The sequence below is a fragment of the Amblyomma mixtum genome, chromosome 10 (assembly GCF_055824585.1).
Source record: "Amblyomma mixtum isolate Tamu chromosome 10, ASM5582458v1, whole genome shotgun sequence".
NCBI lineage: Eukaryota > Metazoa > Arthropoda > Arachnida > Ixodida > Ixodidae > Amblyomma > Amblyomma mixtum.
Window position 1 is genome coordinate 149782530 of NC_143021.1, and position 23561 is coordinate 149806090.

Sequence of the window (23561 nt, forward strand, 5' to 3'; positions counted from 1 at the left end):
AAACTTTAAGAAAGCAAGCCCAGGAAATCTGTTGAAAGGCTTGTCTTGCACGGTTGCAACTAGAGCCGCGTGGTGCTGAACACTCACAATCACCGCGGCAAGTTCGAATGTTTCGTACATCGGATTGATTTCCAATGGCCGTCGGAAGTAACTCGTGTGAGCGCAAGATGTTTTTTATCGGCCAGATTTTGCAGCGGGGAGGAAGCGTCGGCCATGAAAATCTCCATGTTTGCGCGGAATTCCTCGGCACGCCCAGTTTTCTCAAAATTACTGCTTTAAAACATCCCAACCGAGTTACGCGGTGTTGACCACTGGCGGGAGACAGATGGTGCTAGTTGCTGAAGTCCAGGAAAGCTAGGAATGATTTAACCTTCAGACGCTGCATGCGGTGCTTTCGGTGACGTCGTCGTAAAACACTCAGGGTCAACTGCGACCTCCTGGGGCCGTATCCTATAAGCTGTTCATTCTCAGTTGTCTTTCTCGCTCTATTCGGTCGTCGGTCAATGGTCACTTCGATATACTCGCGGCTTTCATCATCATTATCATTTATTATCCCTTAAATGCCCCTAAGGGGGGGGGGGGGAGGTTGTCACATAAGGGGGAGGATGACGATAACATATGTATCAATGGTCAGTAATAGAAAAACGAGAACAGGCACTGCAATACCGTAATACAAAAACAATACAAGAATACCATTAATTGTAACAAAACAAAATTCATCAACTCCTAGAACAGACTATAAGCAGTATAAGTGAAATATTATAAAAAGCACGCGACACGGACCATCATCACATAAACTCGAAAGAATAAAAATCTCGCAAAAATCAAACGTAGTTATTTGCAGAGATGGGTAGCAAGTCTAGTCCTAAATTTAAGTGCGTCGTGCTCGGAGGCTATTGATTCGCGTAGTTTATTCCATTTTGCAATTTTGCCGGGAAAAAAGAACCTGTTGAAAGCATAGTGTGGCCATGCAGACGCTGAACACTCTTTGAATTAAAATGGCGGCGAGAAGTCCGTAGTGGCGGCTCTAAGAGAGAGTTTGGTCGATGAGGAAAATTACAGTATAGTTTATGAAACAAAGTTGTGCAATTTTTCGTCGGATTTCCAGTGGCTGAAGGTCAAGGGAGGCTTTGATAACAGTTATGCTGAGGAGAGTGTCGTACTGGGATGAGATGAAACGGGCCGCACGATTCTGAATGGATTCCATAGTATTAGATATGCTTGATCGGGTTCCAGGTTTCAGATGAGTATTCGAGTTTGGTACGGACGAAAGTTTCATAAGCGGAATAACGGCCTTAGGGGCGTGCCGGTGCATGATGAAATGAACTCTGGCGCAACAAGTACACTAACAAGAAAGGGACACCACATGCGCACATTAGCGTTTCATAAGCGAGTTTTAGAACGAAAGGAGGGAAAACAGAGCGGGATCTTCTGATGAAACCGAGTGATTGGGAAGCGTCTGCACTAAGTTTTTGAATGTGGTCTGCCCAGACGTCTCTGGCAAGCGACCCAGCCATCGGGTGGTTGGCGTCCGAACCTCACCATTGGCTGAAATTGTATGCAATATGCTGCCAATTGTTAGGTACACCCCCCGTCAAAAGTATACAGCCCAAGGGGTTTGCTTGCGATGCCTTCAGTGCCCCTGATTATGCATACTCAGCGACAGTAATCTCTCTAAAGATAAATGGCTTCGGGTCCTCAATCCTGCCAAGATTTGGACTCCTAAATGCGCTAGGGAGCCCCGCTAAACAGCTTAGAACCGAACCCCTTGGGCTGTAAACTTCTGACGGGGACTGTACATCTCAGCGTTCTGCCAACGGTCGGCGACCGTATCTAACCACTGCCTGCATTGGCTGCGATGTTCAGCCAATGATACGGTCCGGTCGCCAACCACCCAATGGCCAGGTCGCTTGCCGCAAACGCTTGAAAGACGCAGGTATATAAAGTGACCATTGACAGACGACCGAATATGTGCGAAAAGGACAACCGAGAATGCACAGCCTATAGAATACAGTCCCTGGAGTCCCTTACATTGCACAAACATCGCGCGGCACATGACCTTTATTAGTTTACCTTTTGTCGAAATGCAGGCTCGGCCGCCCGGATTAAATCCCGCGAATTTGTTCTAAGCGGTGGTACACTGTCGATAATGAGCCATCATGGCAGCCGCATCAGTGTACGTAATTTTAATGCAAATTTGAATGTTATCTGAATTCAATACATCTATGCATAGTTGAAAAAATGATGGGTGTAACGTTAAGAGATCGGAAGCGGGCGGAGTGGGTGAGGGAACAAACGCGGTTTAATGACATCCTAGTCGAAATCAAGAGGAAGAAGTGGGCTTGGGCAGGACATGTAATGCGAAGGCAAGATAACCGCTGGACCTTAAGGATAACGGAGTGGATGCCGAGATAGACAAGCGTAGCAGAGGGCGACAGAAAGTTAGGTGGGCGGATGAGATTAAGAAGTTAGCCGGGATAGGGTGGGGCCACAACTGGCGAAGGACAGGGTTAATTGGAGAGACATGGGAGAGGCCTTTGCCCTGCAGTGGGCGTAGTCAGGCTGATGGTGATGATGATGCATAGCTACGAGGCTTAGTCGGCGATTCGGGAGTGGACTGCTTCCATTAGCTCTGGCAAGTGCATCGCGCGAAATTTCACCGCGAAATAATTTTCTCTGCAGGAAACTTAACACATCTATCATCAATGCTTACTTTTTCAGAAGTAGCATAACCGGAAGGGCGACGATGAAAAGCTGAAAGTCCGCAGAGAGGTACCAGATGTGCCCAAGCAGGTTCTGCGATTAAAAAAAAAGAAGAGATAGGTTTGGCTGACGTAACCCCAAGACTCGTGTAATCGAACTGAAAACTTGTGCAAGACGCAAAGCTCGCGAGCTCATGCGGTTGTCAATTAACTTCAGCTCTTTTAAGACGAAATAAATTTGGTTTATTAGGGTTTAACCCCAAAGCAACTCAGGCTATGAGGGACGCCGTAGTGAAGGGCTCCGGAAATTTCGACCACCAGGGCGTTCTTTAACGTGCACTGACATCGCACAGTACCCGGGCCTCTAGAATATCGCCTCCATCGAAATTCGGCCGCCGCAGCCGGGATCGAACCCACGTCTTCCGGGTCAGGAGCCGAGTGCCATGTCCACTGAGCCACCGCGGCGGCCACAAAAAAGAAATTATATAAAACAAGCCGATGATTGAGGGTCTGAGACAGAAGGCTGGGGCGGGAAAGTATTTCTCGTGTTTTAAAGATGTAGATTGATTTAAGCCATGTCGTTCATTAATAGCAGTTGCAGCGATTATATAAGGTCGCCATCTGTCTTGCGCGTCAAAGCGACTTAGTTTGCCAAAGACGTTTTCAAGACATCCTTTATCAGCGATCAGATTCATTGATTACGTGTATGTCTTTTGTTGTTGCAAATTACAGGTAGTTTTGGTTAAAAATCGTTTTAGTTTTTGTGAAATGTAAAGCTAAAATTTGCGTCACATAAAATGTCTCCGAACTCTCTTGAAAGCGTTGGTCAAGCAGTCTTAAACGTCACCAGTCCCTGGTAATGCGCGAACCTGTCACTATAAATGGACAGGAAAACAAAAAAAAAAACATCTCTGGGAATGCCACTGGGCTGTAGGCTTGCCACGACAGCAGAATGTCCCCCCAAACGAAAACAGGCTGAAGCGGAGCCTTCGAGAAGGGAAAGGCGGTTGAGCACACTAAATGCAGTCTAAGCAGGAGGCCTCTGTGGAAGCTTTAGAGTGATCGATTAAAACATTCATGCCTTCACTTAGCCCTGATGTGTGGTCTCTTCGTTTCATTTTTTCTTATTTAAATATATTGTCAATCACCAGAGGGAATGTAACCGGGGTGGGTAGAAGAAATTTTTTTTTGCAGTATTGGTAACAAAGAATTATACCAGAGACAGAGTGGCACAATCGACTGGCCACATTATTAAAGGATGTGTCTAAGGATATGTACAAGGGATTGAAGGGGCAACACAGAATACTTACTGTGTTTCAAAATACATATATAACAATGGTAAGTGCACAAGTTGTAAATTTACGATCATCAAATACATGCAAGAAATGAAACACCAAACACGGAAAGCAAAATGATCAATGTAATATTGAGACCGATATCATAAAAAAGTTTTACTCTGCGTCTTCCGAGTCAATTCACCAATGGGAAGCAATGGGAACGGGCTTTGAAAAGGCAAACCAAGTGCCAAAGGGAACGCCAATGGAAGTGCCAATGGGAGTACCAATGGGAATGGGCTTTGAAAAAGGAAATGGAACGTGGGCGAGGCACCTCGTCAAGAGGTGTATGTGACATGCATCTATGTTGGTTATCTCAATGCGCAACATTTCTTCAGCGTAGGGTGACCTTTCATTTGCGAAGTGACCGCAGACGTTATATTGTGCCCTGAAGGCCGTTGTGCATCGCGGATTCCACGCGTTTACAACAATGGAGCAACGCCATTTAAGTTTCACCTTAAATACGAGTGGTCAAAACATTCACTGGCTGCAATGGCGATTTCTCTGACGAAAAACACAAGGCAACGTTTGTCTTTTGCTTTGTTTATGGGGTTTCACGTACCAAAGCGACTCAGGCTATAAGAGACGCCGCAGTGAAGGGCTCCGGAAATTTCGACCACCTGAGGTTCTTTAACGTGCACTGACATCGCACAGTACACGGGCCTCTAGAATATCGCCTCCATCGAAATTCGACCGCCGCGGCCGGGATCGAACCCGCGTCCTTCGGGTCAGCAGCCGAGCGCCATAACCACTGAGCCACCGCGGTGGCACAAGGCAACGAGGCGATAAACAAGTCAAGCAATGGAATAACTTTTAAAGGGGTGGAGACACCAAATTTTTTATTGGCGTGTTCTTTGCTTCAAACATTCCGCATTCCCACAGGACACGTGATACGTGCTCCTCGATTCATATATGCGTGGAAAAAGATTTATTATCGCATTATTTAGAGTGAGCAATTTCGGTTTCGGTTTCGTCGAATCATCGCCTAGGCGATGCCGCGCGATGGCGTTCATAGTACGTCAGGTTGATGTGCTTTGATGTCACTACTATTCACTGTTATCGTTCCCACAGCTCTGCGTCACTAACTACAGCGCTAGCGATGAATCTCGATCGTGAGAAAGAATATTTGGACTCTTTGGAGCTGAATTAAAATATATGTTAAGCGTTTGTTGTACGTAATAGTTCTCCGTGGGTGACCTTGTATACAGAGAAAGCCTTAACAAGCTTTTTATGACCTCAAAATTTCATTTCTAAACCCCTTTAAGGAAGGTTTCTCAACATTTATTTCTGCCATTGCAAACACTACGGCATTTCATAGCTGACAGTAGGACGGATCTGTATTTTGCTAATTAATTCGGAGATTTCGGTGAGTGCAATGCAGCTCTCAATTTTTCTGTGTGCACGTGTAATACTTTTTGAAGATTATTTTTGTCAGAAACTTTTCAGACACATATCCATGGAGTTTAGCGAACTTTTATTTCCACGAGTACTGGGTATATAAAGAGTAGCTTTTAGGACAGAGCAGGGCTTTGTGAGCATGGCGACCTATAAAAATTTTGCACTTTTTTTTTACTGGTTAAACGGCCTGCGGTTGTAAACACAGGTGTGGTAATTGTAAATGCTAAGAAAAATAAAACTAGCTTCAAATAAAAAGCAGTTCTTAAATCTGCACACAAAGTTGCACAGTTGTGCTAAATTTATTTGCTTTTCATTCATAAGTGACAAAAATTGTGTTAATTGCCAATGAAGAATCCGTAAGTTTGAAGGGAATAAAACTTTCACGGAAAAAACATCAAGCACGGTTCTATCTCCTAGTTAGACTTGGACTCTATTGTAGTCATTTTGGTTTTATGGTATTTTTCAAAGTGGCGAATACAGATTTTTATTTAAAAAAAAGCCGTGAAGATTGGTTCTATGCAGGTGACTTGTAAGCCAAGGCGGACATTTTTTTCCCGATGGAATGCAAAAAAAAAGAATTGTGAAGAGGAATAACAGTCAGTTCTTTTTATTGTTCTTCTTTGGGCTCACAATTGTATTGCGAAATCGAAGGCCTTCAACAAAGACGGCGAGTCCCGTTCATAAAGTTTCTGAATCAGCATAAGGCTAAAATGCGCTTTTGATTACACGCTAAGTTTTGCTTTGCCGCATTACAGACCACAGAAGTGGAGTCCAGCTCCGCGGTATCATTAAAAAGTCTCCCTGACAGCTGTGCTTTGGGACTTTCTTCTGTGCTAATTTATCAAATTTATCAAAGCTCTCATCGATGGAACCCAACCTGTCAATGAAAACCTGAAACCACCCCAAAAAAGAAATTAAACCCCGTCAATATCTTTTCGCCATATACGACGCAAACAGCGACTGCATATGATTCAAATGACATTTAGCTGCAATTTTCAATGAAAGAACGCAGCTTCAAAGCTTCAAACGCTATTTTTCTTTTTCACGGTGAGCATCACGAATCACGAAGCCGATTCTGAAATTTAAAAAAAATTCACTGATCTTCGAGTTTTACGCTCTTAAACTTGGCAGATTAACATTTTTCCCTAAAACCAAATACAAAAAGTTGACAAGGTATTTTTACAAAAATAACCGTATTTTAGCTGCATTAAATCACGTAAATAACGTCCTTCCTGCCACACAATCAACTTGCATGTACTGCACTGAAGTAATTATCTGGTTTTTAAAGGAGAAATCTCTATTAAGGCGAAAGCCTTTAATGCCTCATCGTTGTCGACAGAAGGTTGTCAGAAGAGGTGTCACATTTTTCGGTTGGTCGCAATAGTTATGACGAGAGAGCGCGCGTATTCGAAGTAATGAAGTCACCCACGGATATCTGACGCCTCCTTTTGGAGCACACGACAACTAATAAAATAGTCGTCCGCTCCGACAGGTGGCGTAAGGCGTCCGTGAGTGACCGCATTACATACCCCATTACTAGAGGCCGGATTTTTAGGCACTAAAAAACACGTTTTAGGCGCCATAAATAGGCGGTTAAAATTGCATTTTAGGCACCTAACGGAGAAAAATAGGCACTATAAACTTTATCAAAAGTGCATACAGTTCCGAACTTCAGCGCGCAATATCTGCCGTAAAATAAAACAAAAACACCGCGGGAATTATTTGGTACCTTAAGCAAGGTGCGAACATTAGAAGCCGTTTTTTTGTTTGAGTCATTTACTCTATGGTTTGAGTGCACGAATGCATTTTCGTATGTACGCACGACTGCCAGCTGTCTAGTGTGGCCTGCTCCACCAAGATTACCGCCAAATGCCATTTGATGAAGATGGCATGAGGCTGGGGCACAAGGAACAAAAATAAGGCAGGTTACCCGGGTGGAAATTTTAATCAGTTAAACTGTTTCCAGCAGGTTTATGGAACATTTTACAGTTGGTTTCAAATGGAACCAACTGGGGATTATTTGGACAAACCTATAACTTACTCCGTATACTTTCCGAAATGTGGTGCCATCTGGTCAACTACCACTTTAACAGCCAAAGTCATCAACAAGCTGCCACAATAAAATGGCAGAAAATAGGAAAAAGGTTGCTTCGATATTTTCGGCTGACGTGGTTGGTATTGTGTACACAGCCGGCGTAAATGCAGTGTTCACCACCGCCAACTGACGAGGTCATCTAATGTTGCCACGTGTGTGCTCTACTCAAAACCGAAATGGATTCGAAAGCAAACAGAAGCTGAAAGCAAAACCACAGCGTATTTCAGGCCCCTTTTCTGCAAAATAGGGCATTTTTAGGCACCGACGTCGGAAATAGGCATTTATAGGCACTGACACCCAAAATAGGCATTTATAGGCACTATAAAAAGAGTATTAAACACATTGTCAACACCTAATTCGTGCTCATATGTAAAAATGGTGGGCCTACGAAGCGCTGAAAAAAATAGGCATTTGCCTAAAATCCGGTCTCTACTCATTACTATTAACAGAGCCGTGGATACAACCGAACTCATCGAAGCAGGGGGAGAGTCGTGCTAAAGAAGCACTCAAAGTCGGCAGTCAAAGTGCGTAGTTGTAATGTGTAGTCAAAGTGTGTAGTTATAATGTGTAGTCAAAGTGTGTAGTCAAATAAAGCACTAGTACAGCACAAACAGCCTCGCAGTGAATACCAAACAGTGCACCAGGAAAGGTTTTTGCCTTACAGCAGTTTAGAGAGCCTAATACCCCCTGAATTTTTGAATGATTTAAAACCCTCTATGTATTGCTGCAGCGAATCCGTGTGATGTATAGGCAGGGCCGGAAACTTACCCGCGCATCCATCTTGTAGAAATTCTGGATGTGAAGCAGTAGGTGCCACCAGTGCTCGGCAACCTCCTCGTGAAACTGTAGGAAAAACGTCTTGCTCTCTGGCCCGGAGATGAAGAGTGGGAGAATGTAGAAGCACATCAGGATGAAGAAGAGTGGGAAACACGTTCTGCAACAGCACAATGAACAGAGGTACAAAATAATACGAGTTATTTAGTCTGAATTCTAAGTACACGCTATGGCTTTGCGGTCCTTCTTTTCACGTCTGAGTAAAATTTCCAGTATTGGAAGTCAATATTTTCTTTATAAAAATTTTGCCTGGGAGCAAACACTCAGCAAGCTTGATGGTTTTAGGCTGGTGGATGGGACGTAGACAGCCGTATCCACGAAAAAAACAATACTGAAAAATGAAATGTAGACAGAGACTCGACATTCTCGAAATGAATGAAAATCACAAGACAACTTAAATACATTATGCCTTGGAAATGGGATAGCATTAGCAGCGGTTGAAGCCTTTCCCGGCAGTGATGTCAATTGTGGTTTGGGAACGTCACTTTTCTCCGCTAATGGGATTGCTCCAGTCTGGGGACGTCCATTCCCTCCAGCCGATAGGATAATTTAGCTCTTGACGACAGATTTTCTTCGCGATCAGATTCAAACCCAGATCCACTAAAAATTTTCGTGACAACCGTTTACATTTCGTACTTAATGTCCATACATAGCGAGATCACGTGGAGAACCGCGGCTTATACGAGAATGGCCAGAATGTGTCCCTTCTTTTTTCTTCTTTTAGTCTATGTTTGTGCGCCAGCCAATCGCTGTCCTGACCATGCAGTGAGCTTATTTGTAATTTTTTGAGCAGTTTAATTAATAGGCCCATTTACTAGTTTGACAATATTATATACCCTTCACACCGAAGCAACACTAGGCTTATCAGCGTTAATCTTAATACAGTTCTGTAGCCTGCGTGTTTCGCATGAATGCACACAAAGTTCTTCCTCCAGCAGTTTTTATCCATGCTCCCTGTTACGAGCCTGTGTGCCGGCAGAAATAAAAAACAACGTCTTATGACGTAAATTTAGTTAAGTGTACGTACAACAGAATGCAAAAAGTTAATCAATATAACAAAATATGATAAATGTCCAGGAATTGGGCAGCTATTTGTCTACACAACCAAATGAACTGAGCTGACGCATTTATGCGTTTTTAAAATATTCCGTCAAACAAAAACTTCCATTAATAATGTACGCTGCGCTTGACGAGGGCGCAGTTGCTCCTGTGCACGCAGGCACCTACGTAAAGTACAGTCTTTGTCAAAAGTTTACAGACCAGGGGGTTTGCTTCTAAGCCTCGCAGTGGGACTCCTGTAACATTCGTGGTAGTCATACCCATCGGAGGAGGCAGGATCAGAAATCTTCTTACCTTCAGCAAATTTGGAGCGCTGGAGATGCATTACGAACCAGACAGTGTGGCTCAGAAGCAAACCCCCTGGGCTGCAAACTTTTGACAAAGGCTGTACATGCGATGACTCTGGGCTGACTTGCTCGTGGGATTCGCTTTCCATGCAGAAACATATGCAGGGCAGAAAGCGGAACATGCAAAAAGAGGGCAGAAATAGCCGCTCAGGCTGCCTGCCCACGCACCGACAGACGTTGAAAACGCCCCTGCTTATACACGCTGCGCACGCAATCAGCTTTTCAGGAGTGTTTGATCCCGCGACCACGCTGTGCAGCCATGTTTACTCGACAACCGAACGGTGGTCTTTGTGACCAACTGAAAAGCTTAAGGAATGCTTTCGTCGTGTTCGTTCCAGTGCAGCTTTCAAGCAGGCACGCTTAAATAGCCAAGAATATTTTAAAACCGGTTAAGGGTAGGCTAAACGAAAAACGGCGTAAACGATGAAAGACGATGTAGCTCTGTAAGCCGGCAAACAAATCAGATCTAGAGTAACCAAATCAGGCTCGCCAATTCTGGAAAAGTTTTAAGAGGCCTTAACTTTTCAGTAAATGAAGTGTTGAATCCCTAGTGCCACATGACCTGCCATTTGCGTTATATGTCTCCGTCTTTCCGAAAATAAAAAATAAAATATGTCAGCTCTGTGTTCGTCCACTTTTCATTAAGGTCCGCACATTTATGAGCTGCGAGAATGCTGAAGTCGCTAAAGAAACTACATAGCTCAGCAAAGTGCAATATGAATGCTAACAGCACTGACGTGAGGACGGACCCATACCCTAAAGTTGACTAACGTGGAAAATTGGGCGTGTTGGTCCGTCCTTGTGCAGCGCCGTCCTTGTTGTCTCGTCTAGTCCTCGGCTCCTTGCGCTGCCATTTGTTTGTTCAAAACCCTAAAGTTGCTGCACAAAACAACAGTTTGAGAGCTCGTGATAAATCACAGGTTGCTGTGGCAGATCAGAGCCATGGAGGTGAATCAATACATTCATTCTGTTTGTTGCTGTGAACTGCGCAAAAACTCTATATCTAAACGAACATATCCAAAGTTTATCATTGGTGCGGAACTCCTTGCTTTGTGTTGAGGCCAACAGACCGAGGTGACTTAACTGGGATGCGTCTCTCCCCACCAACACCCTCTGCGTGTCTCTAACCTAAGAAAATAGGCGTGTCATTATCTTAGTTCTTGTCGACCCTTACTTTTAACTAGATCTATGTATAATTTTTCTTACCTTATCAGTCTTCGAACGACACCTATCACGAACAGGTGAGGGCCGTTTCTACTCTGCTTCGTGACAATAAAGCAAAGGAGAAAGCCGCTGCAAGATGATCAAAACAGGAGTGTAAATTTATCAAGCTATCGATGTGAATGAGCGTGTCAAGAACTCAAGATAGCATGCAGAAACAACACAACCGCAAGCAACTGTGTTTTCGGCGTTAATTCACTTACCTCACTATGGCTATAGCTAAGTGCTATGCTTTTTGACGCCGCGTATATATTTATACGTATGATTTTGCTACGTTTCCACACCAACGGCTACCGCTTTGACCATCTTGCCTGAACATGCAATTTCATCATGCTTGCTCCTGTCTAGAATAAAGCAAGTACATCTTATTTAGGAACAATTCTACGAAAAATTCTGGTTCACGTTGAGCATCTACAGCTTCATTATTGTTTTATAAAATCCAAGGACGTTCTGCCGAATTTCGCACTGCTCTCAGATTCTCATTGACATTCTTTTAGAGTCTATTTGTGTTTACAGTTTTACTCGTTTATAGCTTACCTGAGAAAAAAGAACGTGTCAACGCTGTTGAACGCTCCTGTTATGAGCAAGGAAGGCCAGTAGGTAGCGTCGATGAGGAAATTCAGCATACGGGCTGCGAAATCAAAAAGCATTTGCATTCATTTAGTTTTCGATGTTGAAGAAACCGCGTATACTGTTGCGACCGAAGAGTCGTGAAAAAAAAAAACAGACCTGAGGTATATTTGCCGCAAAATTCATTCAGTAATTCTATTACAGAACTCGGGTTTGCAAATGAGGTAACTAAGTTTTACTAAATCTCGGAGGTTAGCTTTTCTTATGCATTTTGGATGCTCAAACGCATAGCTGAGGGCTGCTCAAAACGTGCATATAATTTAAGAGAAAAATATCTTCAAGGGTGCCTGGAATAACCGACTCGTCCGATTATAGGAGGCGCCTCCAACTAGCAGCCTCCAGAAAGGGGTCGCAAGTTACGCCAGCATCTTCATTCACAGTTTTATAACCTTCATGAATAAAACCCGTGCAACTTCCTTTAGACAACTGGAGAAGTAGACAGGTATCTGTATACAGAGTTACTGCATAGCCTGACAATGTAAGTCAATGTTTCGTGTTGGTTTTCCACGCAGCACTGACGCATGTATCAGACAAAGGTGAGCACGTGGCACTAAAGCACACCTCTACATTGCCGAAAAGCCGACACCCCAGCACTGCTTGATAGACTGTACTTAATGTACGGCCCTCGATTGTTGCAGGACGATGACTGTTTCATGTACGTTTTTCGTGATTTTCAGGCTTGCTTTTTTCCCGCGTGCACATTTTCATTTAGTTCCGAGGACGCGCAGATTTATGACATGTTTGTGCTTATAGTTAAAAAGAAGGCGTTAGCGATTTGTACAGTTAACAAGACGCACCGCAACTCGTGCCCGCAGTGAGTGTATCGTTGACATCCCGTTGAAATAGGCCTTAATAGAGCCAGCGCACACCACTAACTTGTTTCATTCTCTATGACAGTATTTTTCATACAATAATTTGGACCCAACATCCTAAATAAGCGGATTAAGGGTACGCCCGCTCTACACTCTGCGCCAAACAGCTTCTGCGTGAAATTGAAATGGCTCTTTCTGATAACGTGTATGTTTGGGGGAGAGAGATGGCGGACTTTAATGCTTCTATGCTCTCGTAAGAAGCAAAATCCTGTACCGTAACTGCAGTCATGCAGGCAGGCAGATGGACCGAGAGGCCAAACGATCGACTGACAGACAGAAATAGAAATAGCCAGAATGAACGGAAGAATAAAGAGCGAAGGAAAGAAAGGAAGAAGCAAAGAAAAGAGGAAAGAAATAAAGAAAGGCAGAAAGAAAAAGAAGGAGAATTAAGAGAGAACGAAGGAAAGAAATCTTGTCTTTTATTTTTAATTACGACCTTTATTACGCCTTTCCTACCTCGAATCTCCGGAGTGGTCTCGTGAGCCCACGTTTGAAAGTTCTTATTTTCCATAAGATTCATGCCTGTCAACTAAAGTCGCCTGGTAGTAGTCGCTGCTGGTCATTTTACTAGCCTGTTATAATCTGTGTTATGTGGTTAATTATAGAAAAACCCGCTTCGCGTTATTTCCCACGAGAATTCCACCTTCTTGAGAGCGAAATATTAAAGGCAATGATTGGTTCTCGGAGGTGTTCATTGGGGCTAGTGGGAACTGAATTCTACGAGAGTTGCGCTGCTTGAATTTACACGGACGCAGTTAGCAAAGGCAAAAAAGAACGGTTAAGCACATAACTGCTTTTGTCAAATTTCGTTAACTATCTACGTGCAAATCGAAGTCCATCTCTCGTACAGAAATGGTTGCCAGAGGCCTCAAAAGCTATATCAATCGTCCACAATGTGCCAAAGTGCCATTAATCTGTAAGTTGTAACTTAATTTTTTTTTTGAAATAGAGCCCTTGTTCCTTGTACAAGCTGTTTCAAGGCAAGGTAAACAAGAGCTTTCAAAGATAGGCTCTCATTAGCTGCAGAGGTGGTTTCTGCAGCGCGCTAATGCCACAAATTCTGACGTCCGCACACAGGGATACCATATTAATTAATAAGCTTTTTCACTAACTTTTATTAGTTAGCTCTTCAAAATCTACAGTTGGGCGGTAGGTATCATGTCGAAATATGTTGAAATTCGACTAAAAGCAGCCCCAACTTTTAGAACTTGCAAAACGCGATAAGCCTCGGTGTAGGCACGTAAAATGCGATCACGCCGTAAAATCGGGGAAACAAGCAAAATTCATGGGCAGACATCGATCCAGCAGACCACACTACATCGCCATTCACTTCGAAACGGGGGCAAACCGCCCTATTCGTTAACGACGTTACGAATTTGAACTGACTGGTGAGAAGAATCTCCAAAGCAATTTGCAAGCTCATAAACGTCTTTTGCTGCGGGCAAACGTCAAGATAACCAGAAAGACCGAAACACTAAATTATTCCGTAGACCAGGGGTTCTTAAACTTTTTTGCTTGGAGGAACCCCAAAAGCCTTCAATAAGTTCCAGGGAACCCAACTCCCGCTTTCACTTACCAGCAATGTTGTCGAGTGCATTTTTGAAAAGAGAGAGTTGCAAAGGTTAAATGTTTATTGCACAGATTAATACAAATACTAATGTGATGGGTGGTACTGCTTCCATTTTAACAGCAAGTGAAAGGGTGGCTCAGTAGCACTCAGAGCCAGTCTCATATCAGCTGCCGGGTCAGGGCCGGTGAGGGTTCTCGCGGAACACAAGAAGACAGCCCGTGGAACCCCTGTGTTCCGCGGAACCCAGTTTGAGAACCCCTGCCGTAGACAGTAAGTGGATGGAGTTGTCCTGAGCTTCCCTTTGAAATACCTGCACTAAACTAGAAATAACTGACCAAGTTTTTAACTTTTGGCTTTACTGCGCAAGATAGTATGGCGAAAGTCATCATCATCATCATCATCATCATCATGACTACGCCCACTGCAGGGCAAAGGTCTCTCCCATGTCTCTCCAATTAACCCTGTCCTTCGCCAGTTGCGGCCACCCTATCCCCGCGAACTTCTCAATCTCATCCGCCCACCTAGCTTTCTGGCGCCCCCTGCTACGCTTGCCTTCTCTTGGAATCCACTCCGTTACCCTTCAGGACCAGCGTTTATCTTGCCTTCGCATTACATGCCCTGCCCAAGCCCATTTCTTCCTCTGTATTTCAATTAGGATGTCATTAACCGGCGTTTGTTCCCTCACCAACTCCGCCCGCTTCCGGTCTCTCAACGTTGCACCTATCATGGCGAGAGTGAAGGCTGGCAATTTGGAAGATAAGAAATTTTTCAAACTTCCACAATCGACCTCGTGGCAAACAATTGCGAAAGTGGGAAATGCCCGCTTTACAGCTCATTAATAAGTTGCTCATTCACGTGGCACATAGATAAAATGGCTTCGCTCGAATTCCTTATGCAGAACATATGAAGGTAGCTTGTGTACTTGATGATTACCAAGCACAGCGATGCCATTCTATATGCGGGATACGAGGCAAAGGCAACTGAACAAGCTTTAAAAACGTATTTTTTACTCTTGATATTTCTAACCAGATTGCCGATTCAAAATATTTAGAAACTACGCCGCCTTTGACGTTGAAGGCATTCAGGTTCGCAATATAATCTTTTGACCTAAAAAAGATCATCACTAAACAGTTTGAATAAATAACTTTATCTACCTAATCAACTTATATTTAAACTCTATAGCGTACATTACATCTGCCTTGCTGTGCACTCACCTGCGCAAACACACCCGCGTGTCTCTCACATTTATCTTTTCAAAAGAAAGGCCTTTACAGACAAAAAGAAATCGCCCGGTGTATCCTTCATGAATGTAGCTAATGGCCGGGCTCGTGTGTCGGCCACTTCCGTCTACTTGGCAGCTAATAAGTGCAAAAAAATTAACCTCTAGCAGTAACCTGGCGCCGCTTGTAGGCAAATATGTCTGCGCGGCACCATCCGCGCGATTTGCCAGATGAGAACCGCTGCCTGCTGCTGTCGTTATTCTCACCTTGCAACATGCACCGCTTCGCAGCTGTGGGACATTTAAAACAGAATTCATATTCAGAGGAGTGTACTCGAAAAAGACGAGAACAGCCGACCACGATGTGACGCCGATAAGCCGGGTAAGAAGTTCATGGATTCAGCCCTTTTGCTCGCTGATTTTTAATTCTTGGTGTGCGGTGTCTCCGAAGACTGTTAAGCTCTTAGCGCTACAGGAATTTCCAACGCAATGCATGGAGAGCGGTGAGGAATCATTACTAATCAGCGGTCAGAATTAAGAAACTTAAAGGTATGTGCAACTAGGCGTCATATATGGCATGAGCCTCTCTATTGTAAAATATATGTTTCCCCGAAATAACTATAGCTGGAAAACAGAGGCGAGAAATTTCGCTTTTGTGTAAGGGCACCACTAATGCAAACCTTCGGGAAAAATATTGGTGACCTTTGATTAGTGTACATGGTATTTTCGTCATATCTACCTGTATCCCCGAACTCAATTGCACAATGCCCCGCTCCGTTATGCGTTTTGAGGAGGATGAAACGATTGGTACTTTTTCGTAACTTAGCGTCGTTCACAATTCTGCGGTAGTTATATTTCAGCAAAAGCAGGCAGAGCGATATAAGAGGCAACGTAGGTTGATGAGAAAGAAAAAAAAAACTTGGGTGGTGCGCTTACAGACGCTGTCCGACAATGTCATGAAGCAGTGGCCCATAACGATGTGGCCGAGGCTGAAGAGTCGCAGGCCGTGCAGAAACTGCAGAGAATAGCGGTCGGCATCGGCTCGGTCGGCAACCATGAGCAGCACGCGTGTGTTTGACACCAGCGAGAACGCCATCGCGAACTGAACCAACGCACCTGAAATCAAGTGCAAAGTCTTGTTGTCATCAAAATTTGCCGATGGTATAAAAACTCATTCCAGGGAAGCCTAATGGACATTATAAACCTTTAGCATACCGTGTACCGTGTTAGCGCTGCCGTTACCGGAGTACCGGGAGCCCGCCCTGATTGGTCGATGATTGGTCTCGATGATTGGTCTGATTGGTCGATGATTGGTCTCGATGCTGCTGGTGCAGGCGCAGCTGCCGGGTACGTGGCGATATCTGGCGCCGTCAAGACGATTTGCGCAGGCTCACTGGGTGCGCGCGGGCTCCCGGTACTCCGGTACCGGTAGCGGTATCCCGGTACGTGGTATGCTACAAGTGTCTATTAACTCCTTCAGTACTTCGAATGAGACTTATTTGGCACGGAGAGTTCTACAGGTAATCTGGGCGACGTGTGGTGCTCGTCACGAGCTTGTGTCAACGTGGCAGGAAAGAAGGGAGGTCGCATTTGTTTTGTTAACAATTTCTTACGCAGGAAAGCGCATGAGAATTTTTTAATTTTGTCTTATTTTAATTTCATTATGTGATTAATGGTGAAAGTGCCACCTTAGTTGGCTGTCTTGAGCGTTTCTACCGGCTTCGTTCTTGCTCGTGGGTGAAATTAATAGCACATTCCCACAAGCAAACAGTGCTAAGTGTCTGTGCCATTTTTTCGATGAAGCGGCTGCTTAGTAAGATATTTCCTAGCGAGCTCACGTTCAAAACAGCTCAACTGACAGCACTTGTTCGGTTCTTTCGTTTTGTAATTTTTAGTAGTAAAAAAATTCCCCAAGCTAGAATAAATTATACTTCCTGGCAGAGAAAGAAAAATCTATATGATTTGGTGAATGCGAAGGATTGAGTAATATCCGCACATTTATGCTATTTTTCTCGCGGTGTGCAAAGGGCAGACTTGGGTGATTATGACAAGAGGATAGAATGTTCAATATTCGAAACTGCAGCCTGATATCATGTGGTAACGTATACTTGGGTCATCTAGCTTGTCTTTGGTGTTCGACGAATGTTGCAGAAAGCCCGCTTCTAGCATTACGAACCAGGATGGCACGCTCGCAACAGTTTATTTTGCAACAAATAACTCCTCTACGTCAGTGTTTCAGCAAACACACTCTGTGGCGGCACGCTGATAAAACGATATCCTTTAAGTCAAAGAAACTTTCCACTGAGATGATATCTATAGTTTTGACATTAGGAAATCATCTGTAGCTACTGCTGATGGCAGTATACCAGAAGAAACTTCAAAATTTTGCAGTCTCATGTGGCCTGGGTGCCAGCTTTTTGCTTTGGAGCCTTGTGCGCTTACTTTATTTTTTTCTTAATTTTTCATGTCTTCCTTTCACTTCGTTATAAAACTTCGTTTGAGGTAGTAGCGCCCGTCTTGTAGTTTGCAGTTCGTCCATGCTGTACGGATGAACATTTTGATTGGCACCCCTTCTCTTGCTCTGCTGTATAACTGATCCCACCTTACTGATTACCTAATTTAACACATGTCCAGGGTTGACACAACTCGCGTTAAGAAAACAAGGCAGTTATCATTTCCACGCTTCGTATTTATCGTTTGGATGCAAAAACAAAGGCAGAAACGTTATCCACTTACTCCGTTTTTTTCCACATTTTGATTGCAGCGGCAAGATGTCTATCAACGTGGCAGCAGCGATGGCAGTGGCTAGGAGGCCTAAAAATATTCTGGATGCATAGAAACATGTAATATAGTAGGAGAAGGTTGCGATATTTCTTTGGAAACAAGAGTTTTTTTTTGTTTTCAAAAATATGTCACAATTTGTTTTAGCATTCCTCTCCTGGCTGAAGCCATCCTGCAAAATACTTGCCGAACGGATTGTGAACCGGCCGGTTCAAGTCGCTCACGAAAGAGAAATACAGGGTGTCTTAAATAAGTTCTGTTAAGCTTCGAAACATGAGAACGCGCCAGTCAATATCCAACTATTGTAGGGTTGTAGGCAGACGCCTTTACCAGGTCAGCATATTTTTGTATGCACCTGAGGGACTAATAATAGAGAAACGTGTTAACATTTCCTCGTTAACTTAAAACCAACATCTTCATTGTGAAAGTTGCTGAGAATGTTGAGATACGCTCAAGTCACTTCATTTCTTCGAAATACTTGGAGCAGGTACTTTTTTTTCAAACTATGCAGGGGTTCAAAAAAGACATCTCGAGATTTAAAAACTGGCATGCAACTAGGCTGCCGAGTCGCGATGTGGGCACTCTCAAAGGTGTCCCTATCACAGGAACTCGGTAGCGCAGAGTCACAACGAATAAATAACCCGCCGGTTTCAGCGATGGCTCCGCGATAAGCATGGGAACTTAGTTATAGAGGATATGGCGAAGGGGCAGGACCACGTCGGCGTTGTGGTTTGGTAGACCACTTACATTTTTTTTAGTCTAAGAAGGCAGCGCATGTGCTAAGGCCCATGCTTGTGCTAGCAGAATGGGGATTCTGGCAAAACCATGGACGTGGCCGGTATCCTGTCCAATCATGCGGCTTTGTGGAGCCAAACGCCTTCATTCGGGCGCGTTCTAGTGTGTCGGCATCGTGACGTGGGAGGACATATTCATGTCAGTTTTTAGATCGCGCGAGCATTACTTTAAGCTGGAGAGATTAACAGCACAAATATTACTTTAAAAAAGTGAAGTGGACACTTCTCAATACTCTTAAGAGAACTTCTTGCTGGGCTAGTTGGTAATTCATTGTAAAAGAATAAGAAGAAATTATAAGAATAAATAAGAAATAAATAAGAAGAAAGCTATAATGGGGGCAATTTTTTTTTATATTTGCAAATGACTGACATTCTTTACGATGCCGCTCCAACCACGAACAGGGGAGCTGACAGTGTGAGTGACCAGGAATGAATGCGATATCTCGTGCGATCTTATGCGATGGATGCGATCTTTCTCAATATTCACTACACCACCTACATTAAAAAATGTGCGTTAAAACTATGGATGTGAAAGTTTGAAAATTTATTTTTATTAATTAGAAAATGCCGTGCATTAAAAAAGGTGATGACTTTGTCAAGACGGTTAGAGCTGCACTCCATGAATTTGCATAGATCGAGTACTCAAGTAAAACTTGTTGCTGGGCGAGTTGGTGCATAGTTTCTGAAAAAATTAGCGCAACTCAAAAACAATCACGAGAAAGAATCACGAGATACGGCTGAAGAAGGGTCTTTAGAAAAATCTGCATGAGCAAGCAACGAATATACCGATATCAGCTTTTTTTCTGCTGTGGTCTGTGGTGTTCAGTGCTTGGATTCAATTTTCTTATGTCAAATGGCGTGTTCTGTTTTCTGGCTTTTTCATATCACTTTCGTCTTTTCGGATTCCATTAAAACATGTTACTTTTGCCTTTTACACCGCGTCACATCTTTTCGTTGTTTTCTTTCTTGCTTTTAAAGAATCATCAACTCTCTTATCGCTTTTGACTCACCTCGTGTTAAAGGGTTTCTTTTATCGTTTTATCATCTTTTACCGACTTCTGACGTTTATTGCAGCTGAGGGGTGGCGTGACGATAACCCTATACATTCTTCGTGTCTTTCAATAAAGAATTCAGTTGTCAGCAGCGCGATGTCCTGTCTTTCTTTCTGGTGATTGTTTTTGTGTTGCGCTAACTTTTTCAGAAAGAAAATAAATCGTGTGGATGAGTTTTACAGCTTGGTGCAACTTAGCTGAAAATCTGGTATGCTTGGTGCACATTTTCCGAGAAGCTCCATTTTTCTTAAGCCTGAAACGCTCTTATCAAGCACTTAATGTGAGAAAGAAGCTAGAATGGGTGCAATGTTTTTTTTTTATTATTTGCAAACGACTGACGTTCTGCACGACGCCACTCAAACGGCCAACAGAGGAGCTTACAGTGTGAGTGACCAGGAATGGATGCGGTACCTTTCTTCAGCATTTGTCATAACGTTGTTTGTGAGTTCACCTTACATGCAGTGTGTACGAGCAAGAAGGGGTGGTTTAATATCTCTGAATTAAGGAGGTTTAATGAGCACTGAATACTGTGACGTATCAAGTTGCTTTTTTGATTCAAAGCTTCACTTTAACAACCTGACTTTTTGGCACATATCGAACATGACGTTTGATTAAATATGTGAATATTACCCGACTCGAGCATTGTTGCTTAAAGCTGTCATGTTTGCTTTAGTGGAAAAATGTTCCTCCTGATTGCTGAATAAATAACAGGCTGGATAAAACAATCCCATCGAGTAGCAAAATCATAGCAGTTAATTAGCAATACTATACCCTTGCGTCAGCGTATCATGTTTCTGTGGCTCCCTAAAACGGGCAGACATGACTTACACAATTGCCTTCTGCGTTGTACTCCAAGGCGCCGGTTCCGCCGTCATGCAGTTTGCAACTCGGATGTCTACCATTGAAGGTTTCACTGCAGAAGGAAATAGGTGGATTCTTATTCATAAAAAAAGGGAAGTTAGTCTGTCGAAGTATGGTTTTAAGCTCTCAGCATTCAAGCGGCTCTCTCTGAAAATTCGTGATGGCCATTGCCTTGCACGTTCTCGGTATAGATGTTCATACCGTCTTGGGCTGTTCCCCTTTATTTTTTCGTGATGTTCTCGTCTGTAGTTTGGTTTTGGTAAATCAATTAGTGAGGAAGGCGTTTCCGATGTGCCCATATATAAGGAGGAGCTACTGCTACCTCGACATTTTAAGTACCAACAGGCCCTGTACGATTTCTCTCGAGACCGACTTTAGAAAGTGCCTTCAGCTGGACGTAGCCACTAAGTCACCAAGTAGCACCCAAGTATCCGACCTAGAGCATGCAGAAGTGGTGTGTGGTTTTTATCAATACTCATCGGGCCCCCGTATCAACGCCCCCCACCCTCCCTCTATCGACGAGTGTCTGTTCCGTACAGTCTTTGGCAAAAGTAACCAGGCTGCATAGTTTGCTTCTAGCTCACACAGTGGAGCTCTTACAGTTTCCCTGAAGCTGAAATGGTCGTTAAAGATAAGGACTGGGAGTCTTCTTACCTTCCAACAAATTTTGGTCTTTAGGAAAGTCACAAGGGTTCGACTATACAAGCTAGCAGCAAACCTTGCAGCCTGGTTACTTTTGCCAAAGACGGTACTTGGCGTTTCTTGACTGATGACTAGGAGGCGGTTCATTGTTACATTTAATAAAAATGCCACCCTTTTTGAACGCTTGCATGCAACATTAACAACAAATAAGAAACGTGCTGTCCAAAGCCAAGAGTGGCGTCATTAATATTACTAGTAATAAAAGAATATTATAATAATTTTGCAACTATGGCCAAGTGAAATAAAAAAAATTGCGCTAATTGAGGGTCCCTTGTATCCTCCGAGGGACATTTTCACGTACAGTCTTTGCCAAAGTTAACCAGGCTGCACAGTTTGCTTCTCAGTCGTATATTATAGCTATTATGCCAGCCCCCAAACTCTAAATTTCTATATGGCAAAGAGAACCCCTGTCCTCACCTTCAAAGACTTTTTTGACCTGTAAGGAAGTCGTAAGGGCTTTACTTTACAAATAAGAACCGAACCATGCAGCCTGGTTGCTTTTGGCAAAAACTGTACGTGCCGTTTCCGGTGGGTCAGTATATTGCAGATACTAAGCAATCAGAAATGTGGCGTGTCCAGATACAACTATTTTTCTTTCATCCATAGCTCTTCAACGTCCAACTTCGCTGCCTCAAGCGCGGTTTTAGCCTTACCACTTGGCACAAATTTTCTATGAACTCTCTTGTTCACTTCCAGTTCCAATGGCAGTGCTCATGCTGAGAAGGTTAAGAGCGCCCTATTTCTCTTTCGCGCAGTTTCCATATCACGGGCATGTTGCGGTACATCGAACAATCTCGATGCCATTTCCTTACATGTTTATCTTTATGCACAAGATTTTAAACGTCCGGCATATTCACATTCAGTTTTCCGTCAGTTTCTGCTCCGCTCTGCTTCTTTCGGCGCAGCAGCGGAAGTAGCGACTTCTAGAGATAATTTGTCTCTTTTACCTAGAAGCAAAGCTCGCGCCACTGTAAATGCAAGTGTCTTAAAGAGAACTTCATCCAACGCCAGAATGCTGGTAAATTGGTTTTTGAGGAAAGGAAATGGCGCAGTATCTGTCTTACGTATATCGGCGGACACCTGAACCACGCCGTAAGGGAAGGGAGGAAGGCAGGAGTGTAAGAAGAAATAGAGAAAAAAAGGTGCCGTAGTGGAGGTATCCGGAATAATTTCGACCACCTGGGGATCTCTAACGTGCACTGGCATCGCACAGCACACGGGCGCCTTTTGCGTTTCGCCTCTATCGAAACGCGGGGGAGACGAGGTTTGTTACTGGCTTGGCTACTGCTGACCCTAAAATGTGGATTTTCCTTCGAAGTCGGCAGCTGCGCCGCGAGGCTCTCGTCTTCGCGCAGATGAAATTTTAACAACGCGCTTTTCACTTCGATAAATTTTACAGAAGTGTTAGGCTTGTATAAAAACTCTCAGAGTATATCTTCGAAGTTTGCTACGAGCAGAGTGGAATTGCTTTGGTGGCTCAATCTACACTTCACATCCTGCAATAGCAAAACTAAAACGAAACTTCATCCGGGCATTCACGCACGCCTCCATGGCGGATGCAGCGCTGCGCCGCCAGCTTTCCCTCTGGGCAATATTAAAGAAACTCTATGGCCTTCTGAGGCCTCTTCGTGGACGCAGAAAAGCATAATGAGGAAACAAGAGAGAGACAATGCTGGAAAGCATGAACAGTAAGCGCATGCGCAGAGCACCGCTCTCCACTGCACTCATGAAGCAGAACCAGCGGTATAGCTATCCTACTAGGCGCATGCCCTTGATTCGTTCGAACTGATACGACCGCTTTTACCTCGCGCGTAGGCTGCGCACAATGTGCAGTGAGGTCTTTCAGCATGGACTGAGGCTATGGTATGGTATTAAGCCTTAGAGCAGGGGTTCTCAAACTTTTTTGCTTCGAGGAACCCCAAAAGCCTTCAATAAGTTCCAGGGAACCCCCCCCCCCCCCACCCCGCTTTCACTTACCAGCAATGTTGTCGAGTGCATTTTTGCAAAGAGAGAGTTGCAAAAGTTAAATGTTTATTGCACCGATTAATACAAATACTAATGTGATGGGTGGTACTGCTTCCCATTTGAGA

At 43.8% G+C, this 23561-nt stretch overlaps 1 protein-coding gene across 2 annotated transcripts in view; it reads right to left on the reverse strand.

The window, feature by feature from the left end:
* The window catches only part of LOC149327340 (nose resistant to fluoxetine protein 6-like), a 73314-nt gene that overhangs the window by 17071 nt on the left and 32682 nt on the right, over positions 1 to 23561 (reverse strand). The window contains exons 4-10 of one of the 2 annotated variants that reach the window (XM_089563460.1): positions 20737 to 20821; positions 18018 to 18106; positions 16218 to 16397; positions 11528 to 11621; positions 10976 to 11062; positions 8298 to 8463; positions 2714 to 2796 (exon numbers count right to left, since the gene is read on the reverse strand). In XM_089563460.1, the coding sequence (XP_089419586.1) occupies positions 2714 to 2796; positions 8298 to 8463; positions 10976 to 11062; positions 11528 to 11621; positions 16218 to 16397; positions 18018 to 18106; positions 20737 to 20821 (784 nt within the window). The remainder of the gene's footprint in view (positions 1 to 2713; positions 2797 to 8297; positions 8464 to 10975; positions 11063 to 11527; positions 11622 to 16217; positions 16398 to 18017; positions 18107 to 20736; positions 20822 to 23561) is intronic. The other variant, XM_089563461.1, reaches the window with a different exon arrangement.